Raw genomic sequence first — 26,643 nt, forward strand, 5'->3', positions numbered from 1 at the left:
GTTTCATTAATTAAAACCATATACAGATATTAATTTACCAGACAGAAATACAGGCAAATGTTATATCTGCGTCTTAAAGGCTGAGCTGAGGATGGACATTTACCATTGTTCTTCCAACTTGGTAATTGTCTGGATTGAGTTTTATCTTCCGGAAGAAATCATGGATATTGTGCTTAGATGGACTGATCCCTTGTGGCAAAAGGACATGGAAATGGTTCACAAAATCCTGAGAAGGAAATGAAAAAAGCAACACCAAGATTTGGTTAGTTGGGTCCTGCTGCTACTTTCTCCCATAAATAACAGATCTGCACCACTGGCCACATGAAACGGGACCTCTGGAGCGAGGAGAAGGACAGATAACATTTTATGCACCAAGGAACACCAAGATTCATCCAACATTTGTGGTTTGATGGGAAAGACATCAAAGCAGGGACTCAGCAAGGTTCAAACATTTTTCAGCGTGGGAGGAGAGGTTCTGCAGGAGCCACAGGGTCAAGCCCAGCAAAAAAATGCTCCAAATCCCCAGCAAGGGGAAGGCAGATACCAACATCTGCAAAACATCCCTGAGATGCTCCAGCCGTTACTGCTGGGAGGATTCACAGAGTGAAGGAGGTACAAGAGGATAGATCCTGCCAAGCAAGGTTGGGAAACCTGCTCAAGGCAAAGAAATGCTGAGCATTTCTCTTTTCCTAAACAGCTGCTGTGCAGAACACGACGTCTGCCCCAAAGCAGCCACAAGCAGGAAACCAATCAGCACCAGCAAAGCATGAAAGGACCGACATGTACACAAAACCTGGCCAACATATGGAAAAGAAGAAAACAGGAAAAGCTGGCTAACTCCAGCAGTTCAGAGGATGCATATCATCCTCCTGATGGGACACAGCCAACACGACAGGGCAAACACTGCTCCCAGTAATTCCAGATGCAGAAGAGAACGTGCAAATCAGACAAGTTTTTTCCAAAAGGGAGTCATGCTGCAAAAAAATACTGGTTTTGTTCAAAAATCACGGTGCAGGGGGCTCCCTGAGGTCTAGGCTGGCTCCTAGGCAGAGAACAGCCTGTTACATCCACTGCCTTCCAATGAATTACCCTGATAAAAAAATGAACCAGCAACACTCAGACAGCTCTGCTAATGATGCCAAAGGAGATGGAGGACCAAGCCCTTTGTACTCCACCTGGAAGGAGTATTTGCAGCTGTATCCTGACTGGCGGATGCGCACCGTCTCCAGCATCCCCGTGTAGCGCAGCTGCCGCAGCACCAGGCTGTCGTTGAACCTCAGGGGCAGCTGCAAGGGGAAAACCAGACCCAAGGATGAGCAAATATTTCCTTTCACTGAAGCTTTTAAGTGCATGGATGGGTGAAGGGTTCAGCAGATGCAGCACATGTGCATGACACACACATTCTACAGGAGGGAGGGAGTGTGGGTCCCCAGGAACTGAACTAATCCCACTGGGATTGAATCCTGTTTGCTTCTGAGACTTTCAAACAGATAACTAGAGAAATAAAGCCATAAAAAAAAATAATTTGCCTTTCAATTGAAAAAGACCCCCCAAGGGCACAGTTAATGGGTGAAATTTCGAGCGAGTAAATAATCTCCAATGCAAAAAGCTTCAGCTTTAAATGCCTGGGTAAAACTCTGAAGGATTAATCTACAAAGCATCCCTACATTTTGAACTGAGGGTCCATAATACAATTATGTAAAGTCAAATTCAAGAAATATGAGTCAGTGTGATCAATGTGGTTTTATTCTAAAAATATCTGCTTTTACCTAGGGAAACTTTATTTTAAGGAAGCTTCAGGGCTCAGACCCAGCACAAGTGAATTCATGGTTCTATAAATCTCTCTTATGGCTGGTCAGAAACTTCAAAGGAGTCAAATTCATTTATTAAAGCCAACATTTTTTCATATAAATTAAAATACTATGGTTTCTACCAGTATAAGAAGAACCAGTGCAGTTTATCAAGAGTGACACCCAAGTGATAAATCCATGCTTCCCCTTGCCCAAATCTTCCAAATTCAGCTCCATTTGAGGCTTTGTTTCCTATCTAACTCCCTGTAAAAATGGACAAAAGATTCCCAAGCTGATTTCTAGCAGGTTCTTGCTTTCTCAGGATGCCATTTACCTTCTCGGCGTTGGATCGGATGCACTTGACAAAATAGGGCTCTGCTTGGCCAAGGGTCTCCATCAGTTTGTTGAGGGATGCCTGCAACAGAGGAGACACAGGGAAAGGAGAGGAGACCACAGCAGGTAATGAAAATCCAAATGATTAAATCATAAACCAACATAAAATTGGAATTAATTATGAGTAAATGAGGCACGTGGGAAATTGTTCTCCCAAATGAGTGGTTTAGCACAAGCAACTTGGCTGATTTTGTCTTTGCCCCCAATAAAGAAACCAAAGATAAATGTAATGCTGGGCTGGCTTTTCAGATCTCTGGCTTCCCTGGAGACCAAATTCCCATCCCACTCCACACCACAAGCCTCTTCCAGCCATGAATGGGAGCTCCAAGACAAGAATTTACACCTGGCACAAAACAACCACTGATGTGATTTAAACAAAAATCAAATTTTCCTTTCTCAAAAGTGACTCCAGGCAGGATTTACTCCTGATTTTTAATTGTCAAAACTGCACTGTTGGCCTAAAAATGAATTTTTTAAAATGAAAGTTTTACCAAGGGAAAATTGGGAATTCACAAATATTTATGAATCCTGCAACCCTGAACAAACCCATGGTTTGTTTCTAGAGAAGAGCTTCAATGCTGGCATGCTCCTGACTCAAGGATCACTGAGAACAAAGGGGTTTCCTGGTTCCATTTTCCTATTTCCCCTTATTTATTCATCATCATTAAAACTCTCTCCCATAAAAGTGGATTTACATTGGCATCACTCTACAGGCAGCTGCTCCAGTGGGATGTCATGCTGAGTTATCCCTTCACCTTGCAAACCTTGGACTTTTTGGGATGAATCACAAGGTCCTGGAATAAAACCAGGCTGAAAACCAGAGTGTGCTGAGTCCATTGGTGCTGGCCAGGCTCCTCAGCCACACTTTTCTGCTGTGTCCTATAAATACTTTGGGTATCTCTAATAGCTGAGCACATTACAAACATGGCATTGGTAAAGGGCTGGAGAGTTGATTACTCCTGATTTTAACAGAGTTTAAAGCTCAGTCATGTAAAGGATATTCTGCCACATTTACTAGAAGCAGAGTTATAAATTTTGGAATACAGGAGTTAATAAACTGGTGTGGTATTACAAAGAAGCATTTTGCCCACAGATCAGCTCACAGGAAGCCTTTTTTCCCCTCTGATCATTTCAAAGGCATCTTTATAGGAAGCCTTTCATGTTTAGAAAAACATGAAAATCCTGGATGTTCATTCACATCCAGGATTTTGGAAGGAGCAAGGGATGGATCCCACACACATGTGATGCAGCTGTGTTATGTACATGAACTTCATGCAAACAGCCCTGCTCCTGTCCCAGGGAGCAGCAGGAATGCCACAACGTGGCAGACCTCTGCTGGCATGCTCCTGGTTTTCTTAAAATCTGAAACTACTCATTTTTACACACAAAAAAAAAAGCCTATTGGGAGCTTTCAATCAGCAGCAATGCTGCAGCAACCCACTGTGCCCACACAGGTGAGGGGGAGGCAGGGGGAGTACCCAAGGGACACAAGCCCTTTGTGAAAGTCCAGCAAGCAGGATGCTCCCAGTGCTGGAAATGGTGGGAATGGGAGGTGCAGGACCCACAGGAGGGGGCATTTCCATCCCCTCAGGGCCATTCTGAGTGAGGCAGATGGTCCAGGCACCCTCTGCCATCTGCTGGTCAGGAATCCACAAAGGACACGTGAGGTCGCTGGATTAACCCTGGACCCATCTCCTTTGTCCCTCTGCCAGCAAAACTTCCCAGCCAGCCATTCCTTCAGCACTCAGCCTCTCAGGAACCCTTCCACCCCTGTCTCCAGGGCACCACCTGCATGTGGCTTGAAGGGGAGATCTACAGTGTTAGCTATGGTGGTTTAGTTTTCCATCCTGAAAGCCATCCCTGCTCCTGGAGCACACTCTGAGGCAGCTATTTCCCCTACAGATTACCCTAAATCTAGGGATAGTGGAAATCCACAGGAGATGGAGCAGCTGCAAGCCTGGTGTTGAGGTATTAGCCACAAAGCAGTGTTTCTCTGAAAAAAAAACACGCTAGGAAACATTTGTGTTTCCTGCCTGTGACCCAATTCCATGCACTGCAATTTTATTTGTTTGCTCTTGATTAAAAAAGCAACGCTGCTGCTTTGTCCCTCAAAATTGTTCTCTTTAACAAGTGCTCCCTGAGATTAGGGATCTTTGATTTGAATGTGCTGTGAAAATACACACACAAAAATAACCAATTTTTGCCCCCCCCAGAGCTTTTCAGAGTTTTGTTAGGAGCATAATTAGGTTTTGGGAAGGCCTTTCACTCCAAGACATCCCTGTTTCAACCCCTCCACAGGTATGAATTAAACTCTGCAGGAGCAAATTTTGACCAGAATATCATTAGATTTGACAAGGCTAAATATATAAATTCACAGATGTGCATTCTGCAAATTATATATACACATATGTGTGTGCATGTATTTTTAATTATTTAATCTTACCCACACCTACACATGGAGATTTTTTAAATATAAACCACATCTCCAAAAAAAAAAAACCCAAAGCAGTCAAAATTACAAATCAAAACCAACCCAGACATGCTTAGAACCCAGATTTTAAGTGAAAAGCTGCTTTCTATTATTACCACCTGCTTGTGCACATGTCTTGTAGCAGTTTCCAAGCCGTGATGCACATGTAGAACAATCACAGTCAGGCTGGAAAAGACCTTTAAGATCATTGAGTCCAACTGTGAGCCCACTGCCAAGTCCTTGGAGGATTATTTTCCCTGCACCAACCCTAGGGATTGCTGACTGACAACACAAGATCCATTCCTCCTCTGAACTTCCCTGCTCCCCAGGAGATAATGCAGCAGGATTCTGACTTTTCTGTCCCTACTAAAATTCCCATTCTGTCTCAGAACAGGTTATGCTGGATGAGAGTATAAGGATTGCAAAAAACATGATTTGGGGATTTGGTGGTTTCTGGATTTGGGGGAGAATATGATGTACCAGAGGACAGGGATGCACCAGCACCTCCCCCTGCAGCTCATCCTCATTTCCCACCTCATCCACCATCACACCCATCCCCACTCTTATTTCTCTCCATCTGCACCCTTTAAACACCTGCCATGTCTCCCAGTTCCCTCAAGCCCTCTGAGGGGTTCATGGCCTGAATGCTGCAGGGGATGGGGCAGGAGTGTGCCTGGAGCAGGGGGCTCCCCTCTCTCCATCAAAGGAAAGGGCTCACCTGGAACTGGGCACTGATGCTGGGTGGTTTTTTCTTCTTGTGGAGGTGGAGGAGAGATTTGGTGATGCGGTCGTGCAAGGTCAGGTTGGTCAGGTGCTTGAGGGACTTCACATCCAGCAAGTGCTGTGGAGAAAGAGAGGATCCATGGAAAATCCAGCTGTTGCCATCACACCCTCTGCTATATCCCTCCTTTACCCTCACAGGACTTCCTTAGGTGATGTAATCTCAACAGGGAACACTGAGGGATGGCTTCCCTGTGAGGGTGGTGAGAGCAGAGTGCCCAGAGCAGCTGTGGCTGCCTCATCCCTGGAAGTGTCCAAGGCCAGGCTGGATGGGGCTTGGAGCACCCTGGGATAGTGGGAGGTGACCCTGGCCCACTGCAGGGGGTAGAACTGGATGACCTTTAAATTCCTTTCCAACACAAACCATCCCATGATTCTATGATTCCCCTCACTGTTAACGAGCAGTTCCTTGATTAACTGCATCAGTGCCTCTCCAGGTGCAAGACAGACACAGAGAGGAGTTAAAAACAATGTTTGCTCCTCTTCTGCTGCTCCTGACCATGGATGCAGCACCAGTGAGGACCACAAAAAGCATTATTCTTCTAGGCAAAATAGAGGTCCTGGCATCTCTTGAAATATAATAAACATAGCCAAAATAGAGGAAAAGTAACCAGGTTGTTGTCTATCAGGTACCACCTCTCCTGCATCACTTACTTGCTCATTTTAGTTTAGAGATTTAGCTATTAAACTCCACCAGCATGTACATACTCTTTCTCAGAAGGAGGAAAAATGAGACAGAGCAGCTCCAAGGAGGATGTAAGTGCTCGTATCTCTTTCTCCCAGCAGAAATCAGGGCTGAAATCCTCTGGGTTTATATGAATTACAGAGCTGAGTTGACCAAAGTCTTGGTGTAGACACAATGGTCTTCTTCATGTCCAGCAGCATCACAAGACTGTGCTGCAGCCTTAGCCCACAAACCACAAGGGGGAAAATGCTGCTTCTCACTCACCTTTGGGAGACTGGGCTTGGCTTTGAAGTTCTTATTTCGCCTGGGGAGACAATAAATGGCTCAGGTTAACCCACAGTGCCCTGGTGGGATGGAGGAGTTGATGAAACCAGCCCCTCCACATCCCCCTGAGCAGCTGCTGTCAGTAGCCAGCACTGAAATGGGGCTGCCCCTGCACACTGCAGACTGAGAGGAATGTATCCAATTAATGGGAATGGATATGATGGCATGCTGGGAATTTGGGAAGAGCCAAGAAGCCAGGTCACAAAATGATTGACCAGCCTCCTGCTTTCCAAACCCCACGCTCATTCCAGCCAGCCTGGGATGCTCCCTGAACCTTTGAGGAGGCTGCAGTGTGAATCACCTGCCCAGATAATTATAATGGAAACTTTGATAAGATGTTAGAAGTGTGACTGCATTACATGGCTGCTGTATCTCCAGACTGGTGTGACCAGAAGGTTTGTTCCTTCTCTTTCTTCCCTTTGTCTGTCATTCTGAATGAATGAGACAAATTAAATCAGACATGTCCAATGTACCGGGGTTGCTTTGACCCAGCTGGGAGACAGCTCCAAGTCAGCTTGGCACCCTGACAGTTTTAGATCCTGGCTATTTACATTGCCCTAACTACACCTGCTGCTCATTGTGCCAGGAGTAAAGCCCAGATCCCCTCCTGGGTACTGACATGAGGATGCCATGGGCCCTCTCCAGCAGTTTGCTGTTGGTGGTGTTGACAAATATCCCATCTTTGTCCAGGAAGGTGCCGGGGCTGGTGAGCCTGTTGTGCCTCATCCCCATCCGGCCGTTCCAGCCAACTCCATAGGCATCCCTGGAACACCAGACACCGTTAGGAAGAGATAAAAAACATGATAAAAACAGATCATAAAATAAACCACTGGTAGAAAACGAGCTGCTGCTTTTTTCTTCCCATTGTTCGTTCGCTCCCATGGATGAGTCCCTGGTGCCAGACAGCACACGGAGCCATCGACTACTAAAGCACCTCTCAAAGATCAAATATTCCCAAAAGGAACAAATTAACAGCAGGACAAAAACAGCTCCCAGCTCTCCCAGACAGAAACCTTGAGTCTGCAGATACCTCTAGATACCTTTGGTGGCCTGAAGGATACGAGGCCATGACATCTGGTGCTGACAATGTCTCCCAAAATTGACATAATCGTTCCATTGGGAAAAGAAAAAACAAATCTAATTTGCAATAAACTCATTATTTGCTGCAAAGATGGATGTCAGCCCCAGCAGGATGATGGGTTGACGTAGAATCACTCTTTGGGACCTGATTACAAATCAGTCACTCAATTTGGTCTCCTCTGCCATGGAGCATTACTGCTGTGGTCTCCAGAAATGCTCACCTGGCTTCAGAAGGACTAAAGGAAACAAGGAGAGGAACCAAAATCCTCTCTTGGAGGGATGGAAATGGATATTTGACCAAACTAGACATAGGACAAGCAATTTCCAGAGATGAAGAGGCTTCCAGTGGTGTCTGGGGGACATGAGGCCTCTTATGGGCAGCACCCCACCAAAACACTTTTGGCTTGGTGGGTTTTTGGTGGTTTGTTGGGATTTTTAAATTCTAATTTTTTTATCAGCCTTTCAGAAATCATCATACAAAATAAAAGCAATCTAAGGAAGGATGTGGGGCTGCAACACCCCCCCACCCCCCAAGTTATCTCAGACAGGAGGAAAAGGACCAGGAGGAGACTCCAGGCTGCACCAGGTCATGAGGATGCTGAAGGACACGGTGGTTTAAACGTGGCCTCGGGCGCCGGCCACTTCTGAGCTCTGACAACAAGGCAGTCCTTTGCCTTCAAGTCCTGATTTGGATGAAAGGCAAATCTCAAGTGCCACATGGAAATTAAAAATTAAAGGATGTAAAGCTGTATGTTCAGCCAGCTCAAAACCTGGAGCCAGATCCTCAGAGCAACGTCACCTCGCTGCCTCATCTAAGCACTTCCCAAATTCCTTCCTGATCCTATTAAATCAGCATTTTGACATGGACCACTATTATAAGGAGGGATCAATCACAGCAAGGCAAAACCCCTGGCCAAGTGCTCCAGGACCTGCTTTCTTAAGCATTCCATTCACAGATGGTTAGTGAGAAGCTGGAATATCCAAGTGATCCCTCCTGTTCACCTTTCTTCTCTTTACATCTCAGGTACCATCTACCTCCTGTTTGTAGGTGGGAAAAAGAAAATCACCACTTGATGGGAACCACTAAAACTTTTGGGATGTACAACACCACTCATCCTGGCCAGCCTCTCTGGAAAATCCTAGAACTTCCCATGTGGTTTTAAAAAACCCAAGAGATAAAAGGACAGGTCTGTTTGTTAGGGACACTTTAGGATGGATACGTTCACATGGCAACAGATGCAGGCTTTTGGTATTCTGGGGTCAATGCCCTCACCTGGCCCAGCCAGCTGCTTCCAGACCAACACCTGCTCAGACACCCCTGCCCATAAAAGTGTCCCTAGTGAGCACAAACCAGCAGGATCCCAACCAGCCCAAGTGGTTTTGGTTAGCCATGGCCTGGCCTTCATTCCTCAGCAGCTGGGGAAGGCACTTGGAAGGCTCTGCTGAAGCCTGATTTCCCACCCAGCATGTGCAAACCACCCATCCACTTTTTTTCTGAGATCAGAGGAGAGCACTTGGCTCCCAAAACCCTCCCCAGTGACTTCCTGAGTGATGTCATGCCTCAAACTTGCTTTCAGAAACTGGCCCCGGGCTATCCTGTAGGTTGGATGCACAACCAGACTTATCAGCGACCACATGATCATGAGATGGCTTTGAAAGCAATTCCTGTTTAATCTGGAGCTGTAAATGGCCTGCCAGTTGATCTGCTGGGAAGCTGCTAATGCCAATCTCTCTTCCAGCCCTGTTAGCTGCACCTCCTCTTGCCCAACAAGTGCAAGATTGGTATTTACCTGCAGTACCAACACTCATCAAGGGTGACAGGACTCCCCAGATCAAAAGCAGCTACAATGAAAGGGATCAAAATCCCCAGCCTACTCTGAAAGTACAGCCTGGACCTTGGAGACCTTGTGAGACACCTGGTTTGTGCTTGCAGAAGGAAGGGGCAAAGGTGACATTTGGGGACCCATTACTGATGATGCCCAAGGGAAGATCACAGACCACACTACTGAGGTGTCACAGGAGGGGGAACACAGGAGTTCTGCAAATAAAGGCTCAGATTGAGGCTGCTGGTAGGACACAGCTGCTGAGGATGAGGAAGAAAAACACAGTTCCTCAATTCTGGCTGTTTAGGCTGATTTGTCTGCTGTGCTGGCATGGGCTAAGCCACATACCCAGAGCTGACCACATATTGAACCCCACAGTAAATAAACACATCTTCCTCCTTGCCTGGGTCAGGAGGACTTTCCCTGCCTTTACAATGTCCCTTTGCTGAGATAATTGAAATATTTTGGGCTTTGAAAATGTTGGCAGCCCCAGCTCCCACACTAAAGTGCCTCCAAAGCTGAGTTGGGCACTCAAGAAAAGCCCTGTCCCAATTTACAGATGCTCCAAAGGCTGGATAGAGAAACTGCAGGAATCCTCTTATCTCCAAGGGAAGATCTCCAAAGGACAAAGTTTCACATTACGTTATCTCGAGGGAAACTTGCACAATCAGAGGGGCTGGAATCAGGGAACGTCACCTCTGGAGACACCAACCTTCCCTGCTGTGAGTGTTACCAAGGACTGGCTGTCATCCCAACCCAACCCATCAGGGCCCCAGCAGCTGCAGCATTATGAGAAAGGAAAGGAGGGTGGCAAAGGCTGAGGTGAGGACAGCCAGGGTTGCATCACCTTCCCAGGATAGGGTGGCATTGCTTGTACCACCTGGATTTCTGCTCAAATTCAAGAAGTGGCACACATTTATGAATTCAATCACACCATTTTAAGTAAATTCCCTGCTCTCTTAACCACTGTAATGGACTTGTAATGATATGAGAACATTCAGTTCTCCTTCAGTAGGGTGCCACTGCCTCTCCCAAAGGGGAGGAATTCAGAGGAAGAAGGACATTCTTTTCTTGATGGCACTCAGAGAGCACATGGTGAACAACACCAGGCAGAAGAAGTCACTTTTCTTCCCCTAGGAAAAAAAAAGGGACTATGTGTATCTAATTTTTGTTGTGGCCATTTGGCATTAAAGCCATTAAAAATGAGCCTTCATTATACCCTTGAAGGATATTTAATTTTGAGTGGAAGGGAAGCCACTGAGATGCAAGGACTGATTTAACGGGCCCATTTCAGGAGACAGACTTAGACTCCTCTTGACTTGTTCTGGGCTTCTCATTAACCTCAGAGCAGCCAAAAAAGACACCCCTGGATATCTGCAGCTCCAAGCAGTGGCTGTAGGAGCTGAGGGTGCTCCTATCACTTCCTTCCCCAGCACACACCTGCTCAGAGGGAAGCAGAGAGGCACTCTATGCCTTTAGAGGGGTATGGGGAACATCAGACCTCCTGGGATGTGAGGAGGGATAGCACAAGAGTAGCTGGGAAAAGGATCAGTGCCCAGACACGCCTTGGAAATGAAGACTTTGGCTTCACAAGCAAGTTAACTCTGGAATGGGGATGGACAAGGCTTTGCAGAAGAGGCCCAGATCTGTATCTCAAGTGTAGACCTGAGTTTCATTCAGTAGCTGCTTAAACGGTCAGAAACTTTAGGGAAGGATTTAAAAATAAAAATCTGTAAAAATCAATCAATTCTGAAGCAAATGTGCCTTTCCCCCCCCTGAAAACAAGCAAGCATTTGGCAAAGTACCATCTCAAACTCCATAACTTCCACGTTTTCCACATCCCAGGGTGCCTGGAGCCACCACATGCTGTATGCAGTTCTGCACCCAAACCTGTCCTCCTTGAATGACTATTCCCTTGATATTGGCACATTCCTTCATTTTGTTAAGCTGCTTAAACAATCCCCTCACACACCCACCCCCACCAACTGCTGCCTTTGACACAGGGAATCTGCTTTTCCTGCCTGCTCTTTAGTCAGGAAAGGCGTTCGGACCCGATCACATGGCAAAGAAGGAAGAGAAGTTAAGACTGATAGGAGGGATGGAAGCAATGCCAACACAGTCATTTCCAGGTACAGACAGTGCTCTCCCATGCCAGACCCCTGGCCATGCCAAGGTAAAAGCAGGATCCTTACCGTGGGCTCCTCTCATTGATGGTGTTGACTCCCTGCAGGTCTGAGAGCGGCGTCCGCGGGCTCTTCCGAGTGATACCTGCAGCAGCACATGAGGGAGACGTTTCCAGCTGGCTCATACCCAGCAGACAATTAGCAGAGCCATCCCCACAGACAATTAGCAGAGCCATAGCTGAGGCCTGACTCTGGCGCGGAGCAGCGCCGACGTGTCCTGGCACATGCCGGGCACAGCCGGGTGCCAGGGATGCCATCGCTGCCCAGTGCCACCTCCCTGCCAGAGTCATCACCCTCGTGAGCAACACTGCTTGCTCCAGCCTCTCATTCCTCTCCCACACACACATGGAGGGTGTTTTAGGGACATGCTGTTCCAGCTAGCAAACGGGGCGAGGGAAGGAGATGATGGGAGCAGCCACTCACGGTCTCCATGTCCCAGAGATTCCCAAGCTTTCCAATGTGCAAGGGATAACCCACCTGGACATAATTAGAATGCTTGGAAAAATGATAATTTATTCCTTCTTCTCTCCCTCACTCCAAATATATGGACCTGTGCAGCAAGTAGGAAATGCTTGATAGCATTTCCTACCTTTTATAGCATTTCCTACTTGCTGCACAGGTCCATATATTTGGAGGGAGGGAGAGAAGAAATGTCTAAGGAATAAATGAATGCCTTGGAAATGAAGACTTTGGCTTCACAAGCAAGCTAACTCTGGAATGGGGATGGACAAGGCTTTGCAGAAGAGGCCCAGATCTGTATCTCAAGCGTAGACCTGAGTTTCATTCAGGTAGCTGCTTAAATGGTCAGAAACCTCAAGGAAGGATTTAAAAATGTACATAAAATCTGTAAAAATCAATCAATTTTGAAGCAAATGTGCTTTTTAATATGAAATATATTTCATTTCTTCCTTTCCACTTCTATTATTATTATTATAGACACTTCTATACTATTTTATAAAGGCTTGATTGCCTATTGAGCCTACATCCTTTGATACCTGGAATAATTTATTTGTAATAAAATACATCTAATAAAACAATATATTAAATAAAGTATCTATTTTGTATTCAGCCAAGAAGCTGCCACACATGGTTACAGTAGCAGCTGTTATCTGCCCTGAAGTGGAAATGTTTTGTAACCAAGCACTTAGGAAGACAGGAGACAATTATTGTAGACAACAAAACACCTCAAGTCACCAAACCATAAAAATATAAAGATCTGATAATGTGAAGTTTGACATGAAAACAGCTGAGCAATTTTATAACTGTCTCAAAATCACTGCTGTGAGACAGGAAAAAATCACAGCTCTCACCTCAGCATGGGAAAAAATATGCTTTATTCTACCCTGAGACATCTACAGTGGGAAAAGAAAGGGGAAAAAAAAAGCTTTCTAAAAAGAAAAAAAATCTAAACTGTGGTTTGTATCAGGGCAGAAGGAAGCAATGGCATATCCCCTCCTCCCAATATTTACAATTCCACTATTTCATGCAGGGCTAAAAGGTGTCCTGGTGATGTTTTATTCTGAAAGACGAACACAAAGCAAATATGCTGAGACTTGAGCCTGTCCTGCTGTTCTGGAATTCCTGAGGAGAAGATGAATTCCTACAAAAGACAACCCTTTGACAGGACATTTCCCACCCTCCTTGCCCTGCTAAGATGCTGGAACAGCTCATCTTGAAGCTGAACAAATCTGTTCATCTTGAATTGGGCAGGAGATCCCTGAAATGGCTGATGGTCCCCCCTGGTCAAGGTTCTGCATCTAAAAGTGCCCAAATATTCTGGAAATGTCAACAAAAGAAAATTTGAGGGTGTGCTGCCCCAGGTCATCTTTGAACCCTGCTTGTGCTCCAAGGCAGGAGCAACCAAATCCCTCCTGCTGAGAAGGTTTGGCATCTCCAGAGCTGGAGGCTTTTAGAAAGCAAGGCAGGTAATGCATCTGAGCATTTAACAAGCTCAAAACTCTTTTCAATCCCTCCTTTTGCCAGTTAAGCCATTTTTGGATAACATTTCTTGTCCTAGGAGTGTTCTTGTACCTCTTTCAAGACTGGCATTTCTGTGTCCAAAGTCCTGATTTAAAGCACCAAAACCCAACTGTAAATAGGGAAGAATTGGAATAAGCAGGAATCTGCTTAAAATGTTGCATCAGTACTTTGTGTAGATAGTTTTAGACTAAGAAAGCACCTAATGTCTAGCTGGATCCGTTTTTAGTATAGATTAAATTAATATATTTTAATATGGATACTCCCCCATTAAGGCCCAGAAGGCTTTTCTTGTCTAAAGGAGTCCATGAGAAATGGGATTTCACTGGTATTTCCAAGATTCTTTTAATGCCCACCCTTCTTTTTGGAGCCAAATCTGTCTTCCTACCCTTCTGTCAGGCTCAGACACAGCCTGATCTGGTTTACACTTCAGGCAGAAAATTATTCTGATTTTTGAAGCATATTCCCTTTCCTTCAGCAGGAGTGTTTTGGAAAAATGGACTGACTGACCCAACAGGTCTTTGTCCTTGTTGAGAAGAGTTTTGGATAAACCCTGTCGAGTCCCTATGGATGAATACCAACAGCAGACCTCCAGTGTGGATTCAGAGATGTCTGAACCCAGTGCCTTGCTCTGGAGGAGCTGGAGGAAGGGTTTTAGGGAAGCAGCTGATGGTGAGGGAAGGGAGAGCAGTTGTCTCCAGAAGCTGAATGCCAAGGGACCCAGAGGGAATCTCAATAAACTCATCAAACCAATTTGGTTTTGCTCTCTTTGTTCAGAGCTGATTGCACAGCTCAAAACAAGGGGATGACCTTGGTTCCTGTCTCGAGGATGATGTGGATGTATAACCTCACCTGACCTGTGGGAAAAGCCAAGTCCCTGGGGCCAAGCTCACTTGTGGGGCCCAAAACCTGATGGGTTCTGAACCAGAACATTCCACAGGCTCCTTGCCAAGGCTGGGAGCCTGGGGAAGCAGGAGCACACCCCATGGGAAGGATCTCTGAATGCAGAACAAGAATGACTCCTTTGCCTGGTCAGATGCCAATTCTCAAACTGGCAATGTTCTTCTCAGACCCACTCACTGGATTTATCCTGAGAGACCCCAAATTGTGTGGACACATCTATATTAGTGAGGTTTTGAGGTGCTGAGCTCAACTTCCTGCTTCCCACTAAATTAAAGCTCTAAGTATCTTTTGAGTTGTGTGAATTTCCTTTTTCTCACCTAAGGAAATGCAAACTAAACCCCCCAAAATCTCCCATATTTCTGAGCCAACTTAAAAATGAAATTGATTCATTAATTGCAAGTAAAATTACTCTGCTGATAACTATCTTCCTTTTCAATAGTTTCTTTGTAGTATCAGTAAGGTCACTTGGCACAACACCTTTTAATAAAACCAAAAATCAAGTAAAATATAGCATCATTCCTTTATATTTTCTTATAGCAGTGTTGGGAACTTGTAGGGGAAAATAACGTGGTTAAATTAAGAATGAAAGCCTAAATTAAGACCTAAACCACCACTGCTCCCCCAACCCCACATGCTGTAGGAAGCAGAGATATCTGACAGAAGGTTTCTAACAGGAAAACCATATTTATGAAGATTTAGCATGCACCTACTGTACTTACCGTGCTCAGCTCTACAGAAAAAAAGGTGGTTTCCACTTACACCTAAATTTCATGAAATTTAAGCAAGTTGGGCTGAGGCTTTGCCCTTACAGAGCAGCTCTATTTCTGTCAGCTTTAACAGGCAACATGAATGAGAATAATGGTAGGAAAATAATATATCTAAACATGAGAGCACCAAATATCTATTTAAATATAAAAATAAAATAGAGTAGTGCAAGCAAGAGTGTCCATGTTGTCATGCAGGATGAGTTTATTACATGACAGAGGAGTGAAGATGAAGAAATGGAGACCAAGTGCATCATTCCATAAAATAACATTGGCAATGTTTCAAATAAAAGCCTTGGGAGACAATTTTTCACAAGCTAGAGGTATTTCTGAAGTCCAGTGAAATCCAAATTAAGCTGAATTCCAACTGTACCAGCCTTGTGTCAGGAATATTCTTTATTAATGTCAGTGAGTAAACGGGAAAATTGCCAACAAAACAATTTTTGCCAGATCTCAAGAGATACAGGTTTGCTTTTAATTTGACTCTTTCAACTCTGCCCAATCATTTCCCAACAGGTTCAAAACTGCCCTGAGGTTTGACCACGGAGGGCTCCTCAGGCACTGGATTTTTATCCTTTCTGCATGGAATGCACCTGGTTTCCATTTCTGGCCGTGTGAGTGTGGTATCAGAGGGGAGGGTGAGTGGTGGAGCCTTACTGTACTTCTCCTCCTTGCACCTCTGCAGGATCTCTAAGCTCCTCTGATGAACTGGGTGGTGCAGAAAGCTAAAACTATCCACACTTTTCAAAACCGCACATGGCACTGCATCATCATGCCCTTGGGAAGCAAAATAAAAACAAACAAAATAAAAAAAAAAAAAATGGAGAGAAGAGAAAGATTTGATAAGCAGAAGTCAGGAGAGGGGAAGGAACAAGCCCAAAGGAGCTCGAGGGTCACAGGTTTTCATGCTCAACACAATTTAAGTGTGGTTTCCTCCTCACAGCACTGTGGCATGGAAGCAATGGGCTGGACCACATCCCAGTCCCAATTAAAATCCTCATTAGACAGAGCATAAACACTTATTAATCACTCCAAGATTATTTGGGCAAAAAGAGCATTAATAGATAAATCTTTACTTTTATGAACTTATTTTTAGAATCCCTTCTTGTGGCTCTGCCCAGTGTTACCCAAAATCCCTGTCCAGATGCTCCGTGACACAACCACCTGGAATTCCCATCGTGCACCCCAGTGCTACATTTTGCTCAGATTTTGGCAATTAAAAGGAAAAATGTGAATTATTTGTGTTAAGCACCATTTCCACATTCCCTGAGGGCAGAGAACACAGAGTGTGGAGTTTGGCAGGATAGGTTTGAGCTGGAAGAAACCATCCATGTGTGGCCAAGAGGACTTCTGATGGCCCAGCAGTGAGCACAGGATGGAGGAGAGGTGACACCAGTGACAGTGTGCCAACACACAGTGTCTCTCTGTCCTTGTTAGCCAAGCCCAGGAGGTGCCACACTCCCAGTGAGGCGTGGGGAGGTCACCGTGGAGTCACTTTGTGCCAGCATCTGTGGGAGCATTTCATACCAACACATCAAACCATGGGAAAGGACTGATCTGGATTTCCCACAGGAACACTGTCAAGGGGTGTCCTCCTCACCTGAACACCAGTGAGACCTCAAACATGAAGCTTTTTGTTCACCTTTATTTGGCAAGTGCAGCCTTTTTTACTGATTTTTTTTGAGGGCAGTGGTTTTTTTGGTGATCAGCTTCAGGAATAACTCTGCAGGGGCCAGTGGGATTATTTTTAAGCAGGAGTTACCAAGGAGCAACCCTTGTTGGCTAAATCCAACGGCAGAGCCCATCAAGGACAGGCACAGCCTCAAGACCACAAAACCTTCATCAGAGGAAGGATTTAGGTCCAGCAAAACCAAGTCTCCACAGCCTAGTTTGTATGAATAGCAGCATTTTTTCCATCAATTTTTTGCTACAAATTAGAGGGTGTTGCATAATAAATGGGTATTGATGACAGCAAAAAAAGTCAATCAGCCAATTTTCTTTCCTAAAAAGCTTGACAGTGTTCCTTTCATCCAAGTTCACAAACAAATCCAGTTCTAACATGCAGTTCTATTGGACCATTTCAATCCTCATTGATGACCTTAGTAATAAAAAGAATTAAAAATCAAATTATTGAAGAGTTCCACCCTTCAGCTTAAGTGCAGCTCGCCTGATTCTGGCATCTTTCATTCGAGCAGCATTGGCAGCACCCTAAGAAGCATCACTCAGGCAGAAACACAAAGCTACCCAAGAAAATTCACAGTGACACCACTTTGCTGCTCTGCACCTTCAAGTTAAAGAGGACAATCACACAACCACCAAAAGCTGCACTAGGAGAGTATCAGGAGCACAATAAAAGAAGAGCCCCCAAAGCCAGCAAGAAAAAATGCTGATTATCCTCCTAGAAGCATCTGCTTGGCATGCAGGAGACAACCAAAAGGATGATGTGGAAAGGAAGCAGAGCAAAATTTTGCAGAGCTGCTGAGACATAAGCCAGGGATTTTTCTGGAAAAACCCTGTTGGGTATTGCAAGCATAAAAGCACGAGAGATCCAGTTGGGGTTCAGACAAAGAATGCAAAGAAGCTTTAATTAAAAGAAGCTAGTTTTGGATTTTTCCCTGCTCCCTCACTTCACCTACCTGATGGATGGGGAAAGGACCTCAGAAACCAAGAACGGTCAGAAAAAAATCTCTGTACAAATATTAAGTGTGTGCATGTGGATGACTGTGTGAGAGGCTTTTCTTACTCTACCACCTACATCTGTGGGCAGGTAGATGCTCAAATCAGGCTAATTAAAGCCATCAAGGTGTGATAAAAAACAAACTAAACATCAAACATGTGCTGCCTTTGGTTCTCTGCTTCTATCTATCAAGACGGGAGAATTTTAAAAGTGATCAAAGCGATACCTTGATAACTCACAAATGTTTTCTGACATAGAGGCAAAGCATCAATTTGGGGATTTTCTGCATTATTTTGCAGAAGGGAAAGGAATTCCAGCACCTGGCTGTGGATGCATCATGCTACACCAGCCTGTCACATTGTCCTGACACTGGCTGAGCCTTCTGCCCACCTCTTCCACAGCCACCTGCTTTGGTGACAGGATTTTGGAGGGGGACAATGGAACAGGGGATGGGTGTAAGGTCACACCAGCAAAAACACAATAAAAACCATGCTACTGATCTCACCTTGCTGAGTGTGACCTGGGCAAAGTCAGAATCCCAGAATGGTTTGGAGTTGGAAGGGACCTTAAAAATCATCCAGTCCCACCCCCTGCCAAGGGCAGGGACACCTTACACTTCAGGTTGCTCCAAGAGCTGTCCAACCTGGATGGTCATGCCTGGACATGGTGGGCAGCTCTCCAAGAGGGCAAGGACAGAGATCCCAGCTCTGCCACTGCTTGTGGGTTAAGTTTTTCCCACAAATAAGGTGTACCTCAGCATGAAATTTAGATTTAGGTAATCACCTCCCAGCAGTGTTGCCTGTATAATGGAGACTTTCTCATGACTTTTTCCCAATTTGATGCACATAAAAATTCAGGGTATAAATGATCAGAGGGTTGTTGGTAAGTTTAAGACAAGCCTTATCCAGCTTTCTGAGGGGTTTGTTTTTTCTTTGACTCAAAACCCAGAGGGTACAAAGCACAATGCCATCTGAACAGAGGCTAAGGGACACGGACAGATAATGGAGCAGCACCATGAAAAGGTTTAGAAATTCAGCCATCACCATGCATTAGTTAATTTTGGTATGGAAAGAGAAAGCAATACAAGAATGGTGTCTCAGAATTGCCTCAAGACCTCCTGGTCTCCTCCAGTTACATATATATATACCCATAATCAGATCTATATATTGATACAGATATATATAGAGAGAGACATAAGGAAGTTACTGCTACAAACTCTGGACTGAAAAGCAGGAATGAGGAGATGAGCACAGCAGTGTGCAGGACCAGGTGCCAGAGACACAGAAAGCAAAGCAGGGCTTGAAATCAGCTCTTACTTCCTGAGATTGAATGATTTTTTTTAATATTCTGGATTACCTCATTTGAGTTCAGCCTGGGGTTTATGCAAGGTGAAAATGCAAAGATGGATTTTGGACACCACACCTCTTTGGAGTGGTCCTTCTCCCAAAGCCAAACAGCTTTGCCCCCTCTCTCTTAGGTTACTCTGCCCAAAAATGCTGCCTTGATGTGCCAGACAGACCCAGGCTCACGAGAATCAGCTCTTCTCTTATCCCACATCCGGGAGGTGTCAGAGGAAGAACCTCAAGAACTGAAAGTTGATTTTTTGCCTGCTGCTCTTCTTGGGATTTCCTCCCAAGAAAATGATTCTTTCTTCTTGAACAGCTGCCTCCCTCTGCTCCTTGTCCCAGGCTCCCTCTCTCTCCACGATGCAAACCTCACTGATTACCAAGTAATTCATGGTGCAGCTCTGCCTTTAATTTTAACCCAGCTGACATTTTCCCTGCTGAGGCTCTAATTCCATCATGGATTTCAAGCCCTCTTGTGCCCAGAAATGAACAGTAATAGCTTGTACCCATCTTTCTGAAATTGCTTTATGCTGAGAAATGGTCTAAAAGCACAGCCAGGTCTTGCCTGCCACAGCATGATGATGCACCATCACTTTCCTTTAATTTAATGCCCCTGTGATCCGTGGTTCTGGATGACTGCAAAGCCATGAATTTTCCTAGACAAGAGACATGCTCTCCTGCAGCTGAAAGGGTGAACAGCTTGGAAAATCATAGGAAGATTTATTGCCTTTTTTTGTTTCCAGATATAACTAACAGTTCAAGAATTATTACAAAAATAATTTGCTTTTTTTTTGCTGGATAATTTGTATGTCTCTGTTTGAATGACTTGTGTGTTTCTATCCATGCATCCTATAAAAAGGAAAAGTTAAAGGAGCAGCAAAATGAAAATATTTCCTTGTGATACGTTACAATCCAAATGTACCTTTAAATGTGACTTCAACAAAAAAAACCTACCTGTTATTTAAACAAGTTTAGAATAGATTCTAAATAGATTCAGGCTACTTCAATGGAAGAAGTAGCCTGAATAGATTCCAATAGATTCAGGCTACTTCAAAGAGGGTAATAACACATCAGACCCAAACTGCTGCTGAAAAGGAGATGGGCACACGTACCAGTTTTCTTCTCCACATATCGTTTCCCAGCCTCCCTGAAGGCCACCATGGCCCTGAAAAAGGCCCTGAGGACGGCCCAGCGGAAAACAGCCACGGGATCAATGCCAATCATGCCGCAGATGAAGGCGTTCCTGCTGCTCCGCAGCAGAGCCACGATGTCCGGCCGCATGTGGTCCGTGTTCTTCTCCCGGAAATCCTAGGGAAGGACAAGGAGGAGGAAAGGGCAAGATCAACAACACCCACGTGATACTTCAGGTAGCATCTCCCAGGCTGTCTCTGGGCCAGCACAATGATTGAATCCTGCTTGTTTTTTCTGTCCTGCTCCCATATGAGATGCCTGTTCATGGGCATCACCTCTGATGCTCATCGTGTGCATTTATTGCATCAGAAACACAATCAGAGAAATCCCAAGGCTATTTCTCACACAGGCTCATCTGGCCACCAGAATTCCTTCTGCTGATAACTGGCCTGAATAGAAATGGGGTCAACTTTGGAACAATTGGCGTGGGATTCCAGAAAGCACCTGTAGCAGTGGGATGCAGAGACCTAAGCACACATAACCTGTATTGAAAGTGGCTAACGATGAGGAAAACACTGGGTTTTCTACACAAACCAAGTCCAGAAAGGCCACCAGACACCCAATTTCAACGTGTTGTTGGGGTGTAGCACTGAACTCACTGTGCTTCCTAAATTCTTCCCCAAATGCCCACGTGAAGGAGAACAGGAAGACCCTGTCCCTACCACCTTTCCATTTCCCCAAACACTTCTCTCCTGACCCTCCCATCTTCTTGGGCCAAGTCCTCTCCAAACCATCTCTGTGGAGCCTCTGGGGCTTTCCTCCCCAATCCCAGATCTAGATGAAAGCAGCTGCTGGGGAACAGCTGGGTGACAGACCTTGACTCCGTACTTCACTTTGCCCGCGTAGTGTTTGATGATGAAAGCTGGCTCCATCACTGCTGGGAATTCAATGTAGGAGCTCCCTTCGTGCTGACGCTTGAACTTGTCCAGCAGCGTCTGGTTTGTGGCTTGGGGAAAACTGAGTGGAGAGAATTGAAAGGAAGAAGCTGCAAACCTAACAGGAAAACTTTTCCCACTTCTTTCATGTCCACGAAAGGGAAAACAGGGACATTCTGAGCTTCCACTTCTGTGCCTGCTTCAGTAGGGAAAGCCAACCCTCCACCCTCAAACTTCATGGAAAGCTGCAGCACGGGGATGTATTTCACAACTTTACCCAATTTAAGTTGTTTTTATCCCAGTACAATATCACTGGGAGAGCACCACTGCTGGTCTCTTGTCAACGAGACAAGAAGTGGGGGAGAAACCTGCAAGGCAAATGGTGGGAGAAGACCTCGTGCCCCTGGCCACGTGGATCTGACCCCAGCAAAAACCACCTGGCCTTTCCCTGCCTTTCACATGGAGGAAACTGGCACGAGCATCCAGTGGGAGAACTGCTCTGCTCCAAAGTTTCCACACCAAGGCAGCCCCAGAAGCCACACGTCCCCCAAGAACTTCTCCAGAAACAGATGGATGCAATCAAGGATGCAAATCTGAGCAAAGCACTTGATGCCCATGAGACCCTGTGGAAATGCAGCTCCTATGGACAAGTGCCCTCACTTCACCCTGGTTCAATTTTTATCAGTAAATTGATAAATCTGCCTTGTATCTCAATAACAGCACCTACACATCCTGCTTGAACTCACACACTTGGACTCAGCACCTTCACATTGGCACCCAAGAGACAGGGAAAGAACTAAGGAGAGAAGCAAAGGAAACCTCTTCCCTTCCCTTTAATGGAAGAAATTCTCAAAAGGAATTTTAATTATTATTTTTAAGGCTTTTTGCTCAGCTGGCTGATTCTCCACTCTGTGTGTTGCCACCTCAAAAACAACACTAGAAACACCAATCAGCCCAGCAAGCTATTAGCACCTTCCTGGGAAGTTGGTTTTTTTTTTTCAGAAAACTGAAGGATAAACACATTTTAATTGAAAAACAAATCTCATTTCCAAAGCTAGCATTTTCCTACTCACTTGCTTTCCTCATCCAGCAGATGGAGCAGCCCCGTTGGCTTCTTGCTGATCAGGTTGATGCAGCTGGAGTTGTCTATGTAGTCAATGTTGTGCCAGCTAATTCCTTCTGCTCTATATTCCTCCTAAAAAAAAAAACAAAAACCCACAGATGACATAATGATGATTTGGTGCAAGCAAAAATAAAAGACAAAATCCAAAATCCAAAGGGTTTTGTGGAAACTGATACACTGTTTACCAAAACAGACATCTCTCCTGTAAATATTCCATCAAAGCTTCCTGTGATTTCAAAAAAAAAAGGATAAAGAACCTCTGGAGAAATCTGAAACAAAGTGAACCACAGAGCATTTCCCAAATTCACGTGCACCTGAATTTGTTTGGACATGGGGTGGCTGTGTGGGAGTCCAAGCCTGCCAAGGACATCCAGTGTGTGTGGACTCCCCCTTTCCTTTCCCTGGATTGCTTCTAAATCACAGCACAGTTTGGGCTGGAAGAGACCTTAAAGCTCTTCTTGTTCCACCCCCTGCCATGGGCAGCAACAACTTCCACTAGCTCAGCTTGCTCCAAGCTCATCCAACCTGGCCTTCAACACTTCCAGGGATGGGGCAGCCACAGCTTCTCTGGACAACCTGTGCCAGGGCCTCACCACTCCCACAGGTGTTGCCCTGATTTTTTCAGATTTTCTAAGCCTTCTGATGTTTACATTCCTGTAATGAGCTTTCTCACACACTTTCTGCAAATAACTTATTGGTTTGCATTCTTTTCTGGAGGAGGAGAAATCGGATGGACTGCTGGTTTGTCCAGTGTCATTGGAGAGGTGGCACTGTCACCCTCCAATCCACTGTCACTTTTGAAAAATCTATAAATGTTGGAGTCAGAAAATAAACTTCCCTTTTTACCTTGAGAACAGCAGCTGTCTGAGTCGTGTTATTTTGTGTCAATAGTGACAAACAGGGAGGAATTCCTTCCCAATATCCCATCCATCCCTGCCTGATGGCAGTGGGAGCCATTCCCTGGGTCCTGTCCCTCCATCCCTTGTCCCAGTCCCTCCCCAGCTCTCCTGGAGCCCCTTCATGCCCTGGCAGGGGCTCTGAGCTCTCCCTGGATCCTTCTCCTGTCCAGGTGAGCACCCCCAGCTCTCCCAGCCTGCCTCCAGGGAGGCTCCAGCCTCAGAGCATCTCCATGGCATTCTCTGGGCTCTCTCCAGGAGCTCCACATCTCTCTGATGTTGGATCCCATGGCTGGAGGCAGCTCTGCAGGTGGGGTCTCACCTGATGGGGCAGAAGGACAGATTCTCCTGCTTCCCATGCTTTGGGATCTGGGGGACATCCCACCCACCAAAGTGTCCCACAGTTTGCACCAATTAATACTTAGTATTCACTTGCTGGAAGGAAATTGTGGTACAACATATCAATTACACAGAAAAAGCAGTAAACCTCCTTTTCCTGCTTCCCTGGGCTCTGCTCTTCCACATCTCCCACTGTTAATGGCCAGTGCTGTGTGGGCTAACAAAGAGACCTCCAGCTATACAAGCCACAGCTCCAGGGCCAGCAGAACCACCATTCTCGACAGTAAATGTGAGGATCTGCCCTGAAATTCAAGCTGAGGCCAAAAAAGCTGTTCATTTTCCACCAAAACAGTTCTAACCCTTGCTCTCCTATAAAGGTTACCTCCTCTAAGACACTTGGATTACTTCAAGAAGTCTTATGTAGAAATAATTTTAGGGCATCAAAATGAAAGTAGAGTTTAAAAATCATAATTTTAATCATATGTTTGAGGACTTGTGACTCACTGTCTAAACAGAGAAACTGGACAATGTACCTGGCTCCAAAGTCCTACTGATCCAGCTGCCTTTTTACTTCTCTATCACAGGACATTTTGATGGTAGAATGGAAGATAAAAATGAAACAGGTTTCAAAATCCTAATAGGATGCATCTTTCTAATCATAATCAGATTCATTATGATTGGTGCCTCTGCCTTCATTTTTAATATGAGCAAACAACTTAAAAAAAAAAAGTATGTACATCCTCATCCAAACTTAACATGAACTCCACAGATATTCTTAGAAATAAAGCCTGAAGAGCTTTGAGACATTTCACAAGGAAATTTTTGCTAAAATAACCCCTAGAAGGTCTTGAATTCAGTATTGGAGACATTGTGTAATCTTACAACAACAATACAGACAAATACAGATGTGTGCTGCCTTAGAAGGAGTTTTTAACATCCCTAAAGCCTTTGGGATTCAAAATATACAGCATCCTATTGGGAAAAAAAAAATCCTGAGAATAAGGAATGACTCTACATCATGAATTTTGTTTTCTCCTTTTACTTTCTAATCTTTTACCTTCAATTCTTGCCGAGCAAGCAGAACACAGCAGAACCTCACAACAACATTCTCACAGCCCTGCTGAATCACAGGCAATCAAAAAGCACAGATTTCATGAAACCTCGTGGCATTTTGCAAGGCAGGAAAAAAGCTCCTACCCAGCAACAACAGGCTGTGTATTTCAGAGCAGGCATGAGCTGCTCCTGAGGGATCTCCCTGAGAGTCAGCACCATCCATCACCTGCCTGCTCCCAACAGCCCTTAATGGAGTGCAGGGTCCATCAGGCCCAGCTTTGCCAGCTCAAGACTGGTCAGGAGCATGCAGAGAGCAATAAAACCTGGGTGGGATGAGCCAAGAGCAGCATTATTGCACTGGTGACAGGAGGGTGTTACCAGACTTATTTATTTATTTATTATCCTGACTCTTTTTTGAAGTACTTGTTGGGGGCTTTACATTTTTTTGCCCCCCCCCAAAAACCCATAAATCATGTAGAGTTTTATGTCTCCACACATCTAAGCTGAGAAACCATTGCTCTGCTCTAGAAGGCCTCTAGATATCCATAATTCCACATGGGACATTCAGCAGCTGCACAGAAAATGTGCTGAGAAACTCCTCTGGCCACGCTAAAAATTTATGCTGCTGCTGAGATCAGTGCAAAAGCACAAATCAGCAATGCCAGATATGGAGGTTTTTTTAAATAGTCTAGTAAATGACCAAAAAATACCAGAGTTTAAGGTCTCTGCTTCTCTGGGCTCATTTTCAGCTGTGCCTGGGTCAGTCACCAGCTCCCTCCTGGCCTAGTTTCCTTCAGCTCCAGGATTTTGGCTAATTCTCCCTCCTCTGTTCCTTTTTTTTTCTCTGGGCTGGGTCAGAAACTCTCACTCCCAGGCTCTGGGGTTCTTCCCTCTCTCCCATCCCCAACACAACCTGTCCCTGCTCTGGCCAAATGAGAAGAGGGATTCAAGTCCTCAACAAACAACCTTTTCCACAATAATTCAGAGATTTACTCTCATTTCAAGACAGGCAGCAGGAACTATTCCAGAGCAACTGTTCCAAAGCCTAAATGGAAATAAGTTCCCCTTATTCCTTTTTTCCTAGCATTTTTCCAGTTCCTTCAGGATCTGAGCTCAAGAGATCCAACTATGGCCTGCTGGAATTTCTGGGGTATTTGCTGCTCTGCAGATTGTTCACAGAAAGACAGAAGCTACAGGATAAAATCACTGCTGTCTATTAAACTTAAACTGCAGTTGTTAATATTCCATATGATTCCTTTATCTGTCTTGTAATGACCATCTTCCTGCAGAATCCAGGAGATATCCTTGAAAGCTACCTCCAAAATATTCCTTCATCTCTGAGCATGCCAACAAAGCCTCTGCCATCCTTTGATGGATGCAGGGTCCTGGAGCACTGGAATATTAGGGAATTCCATTCAAATAACATGATGCTTTCATTTAACAAGACAAAACCAACATGAAACACTTTCATTCCAAGAGAAACACCTAATTAAAAATCAGGTTAAATTTATACCTTGATTTAAAACTAAGTGATGTTCAGGGGCACATTCAAGTGTCCTATGCCTGGAAGATCATCTTGACATCAGGAACCAAATTGTTGACTGCAAAAGTTTCTAGTGCATTGAAGTCCACAGAGCCCCTTCTTTGGCATCCTTACTCGCAATAAAAATGTGAGATTTACTCCTCCCATCCCTGGATACCTGAAACCTGCTCTGCTGGAAAGTGGAGCAATGCAAGTTCACTGGAGAGAAGAGCACTGAGCTCTCAGACTTGGCAAAGAAATGGAGCAAAGGACTGAAAAAAGACATTAGGTTTTTTTTTTAGCTCCATATTTTCATTTAATTATTGGGTGAGATGCTACAGATTGTTCTCCAGGTGACCTCTATGGACTCCATGAGGAGATTTCTGCTTCCCAAGTGGGAATTCAGAAACAGCTTTGCTGCCCTAAGCATGGAGAGAGACACTGGCACT

General features: G+C 45.0%; 1 protein-coding gene across 6 annotated transcripts in view; it reads right to left on the reverse strand.

Moving 5' to 3' along the window:
- The window catches only part of MYO9A (myosin IXA), a 172,679-nt gene that overhangs the window by 25,059 nt on the left and 120,977 nt on the right, over positions 1 to 26,643 (reverse strand). For 5 of the 6 annotated variants that reach the window (XM_050978598.1, XM_050978597.1, XM_030228313.2 and 2 more), the window contains 11 exons: positions 22,335 to 22,456; positions 21,202 to 21,343; positions 20,308 to 20,503; positions 15,830 to 15,949; positions 11,538 to 11,613; positions 7,062 to 7,205; positions 6,383 to 6,422; positions 5,372 to 5,494; positions 2,125 to 2,205; positions 1,176 to 1,286; positions 104 to 226 (listed from right to left, as the gene is read on the reverse strand). In XM_050978598.1, the coding sequence (XP_050834555.1) occupies positions 104 to 226; positions 1,176 to 1,286; positions 2,125 to 2,205; positions 5,372 to 5,494; positions 6,383 to 6,422; positions 7,062 to 7,205; positions 11,538 to 11,613; positions 15,830 to 15,949; positions 20,308 to 20,503; positions 21,202 to 21,343; positions 22,335 to 22,456 (1,278 nt within the window). The remainder of the gene's footprint in view (positions 1 to 103; positions 227 to 1,175; positions 1,287 to 2,124; positions 2,206 to 5,371; positions 5,495 to 6,382; positions 6,423 to 7,061; positions 7,206 to 11,537; positions 11,614 to 15,829; positions 15,950 to 20,307; positions 20,504 to 21,201; positions 21,344 to 22,334; positions 22,457 to 26,643) is intronic. The other variant, XM_050978599.1, reaches the window with a different exon arrangement.

This window comes from Serinus canaria, chromosome 10 (genome assembly GCF_022539315.1).
Source record: "Serinus canaria isolate serCan28SL12 chromosome 10, serCan2020, whole genome shotgun sequence".
Classification (NCBI taxonomy): domain Eukaryota; kingdom Metazoa; phylum Chordata; class Aves; order Passeriformes; family Fringillidae; genus Serinus; species Serinus canaria.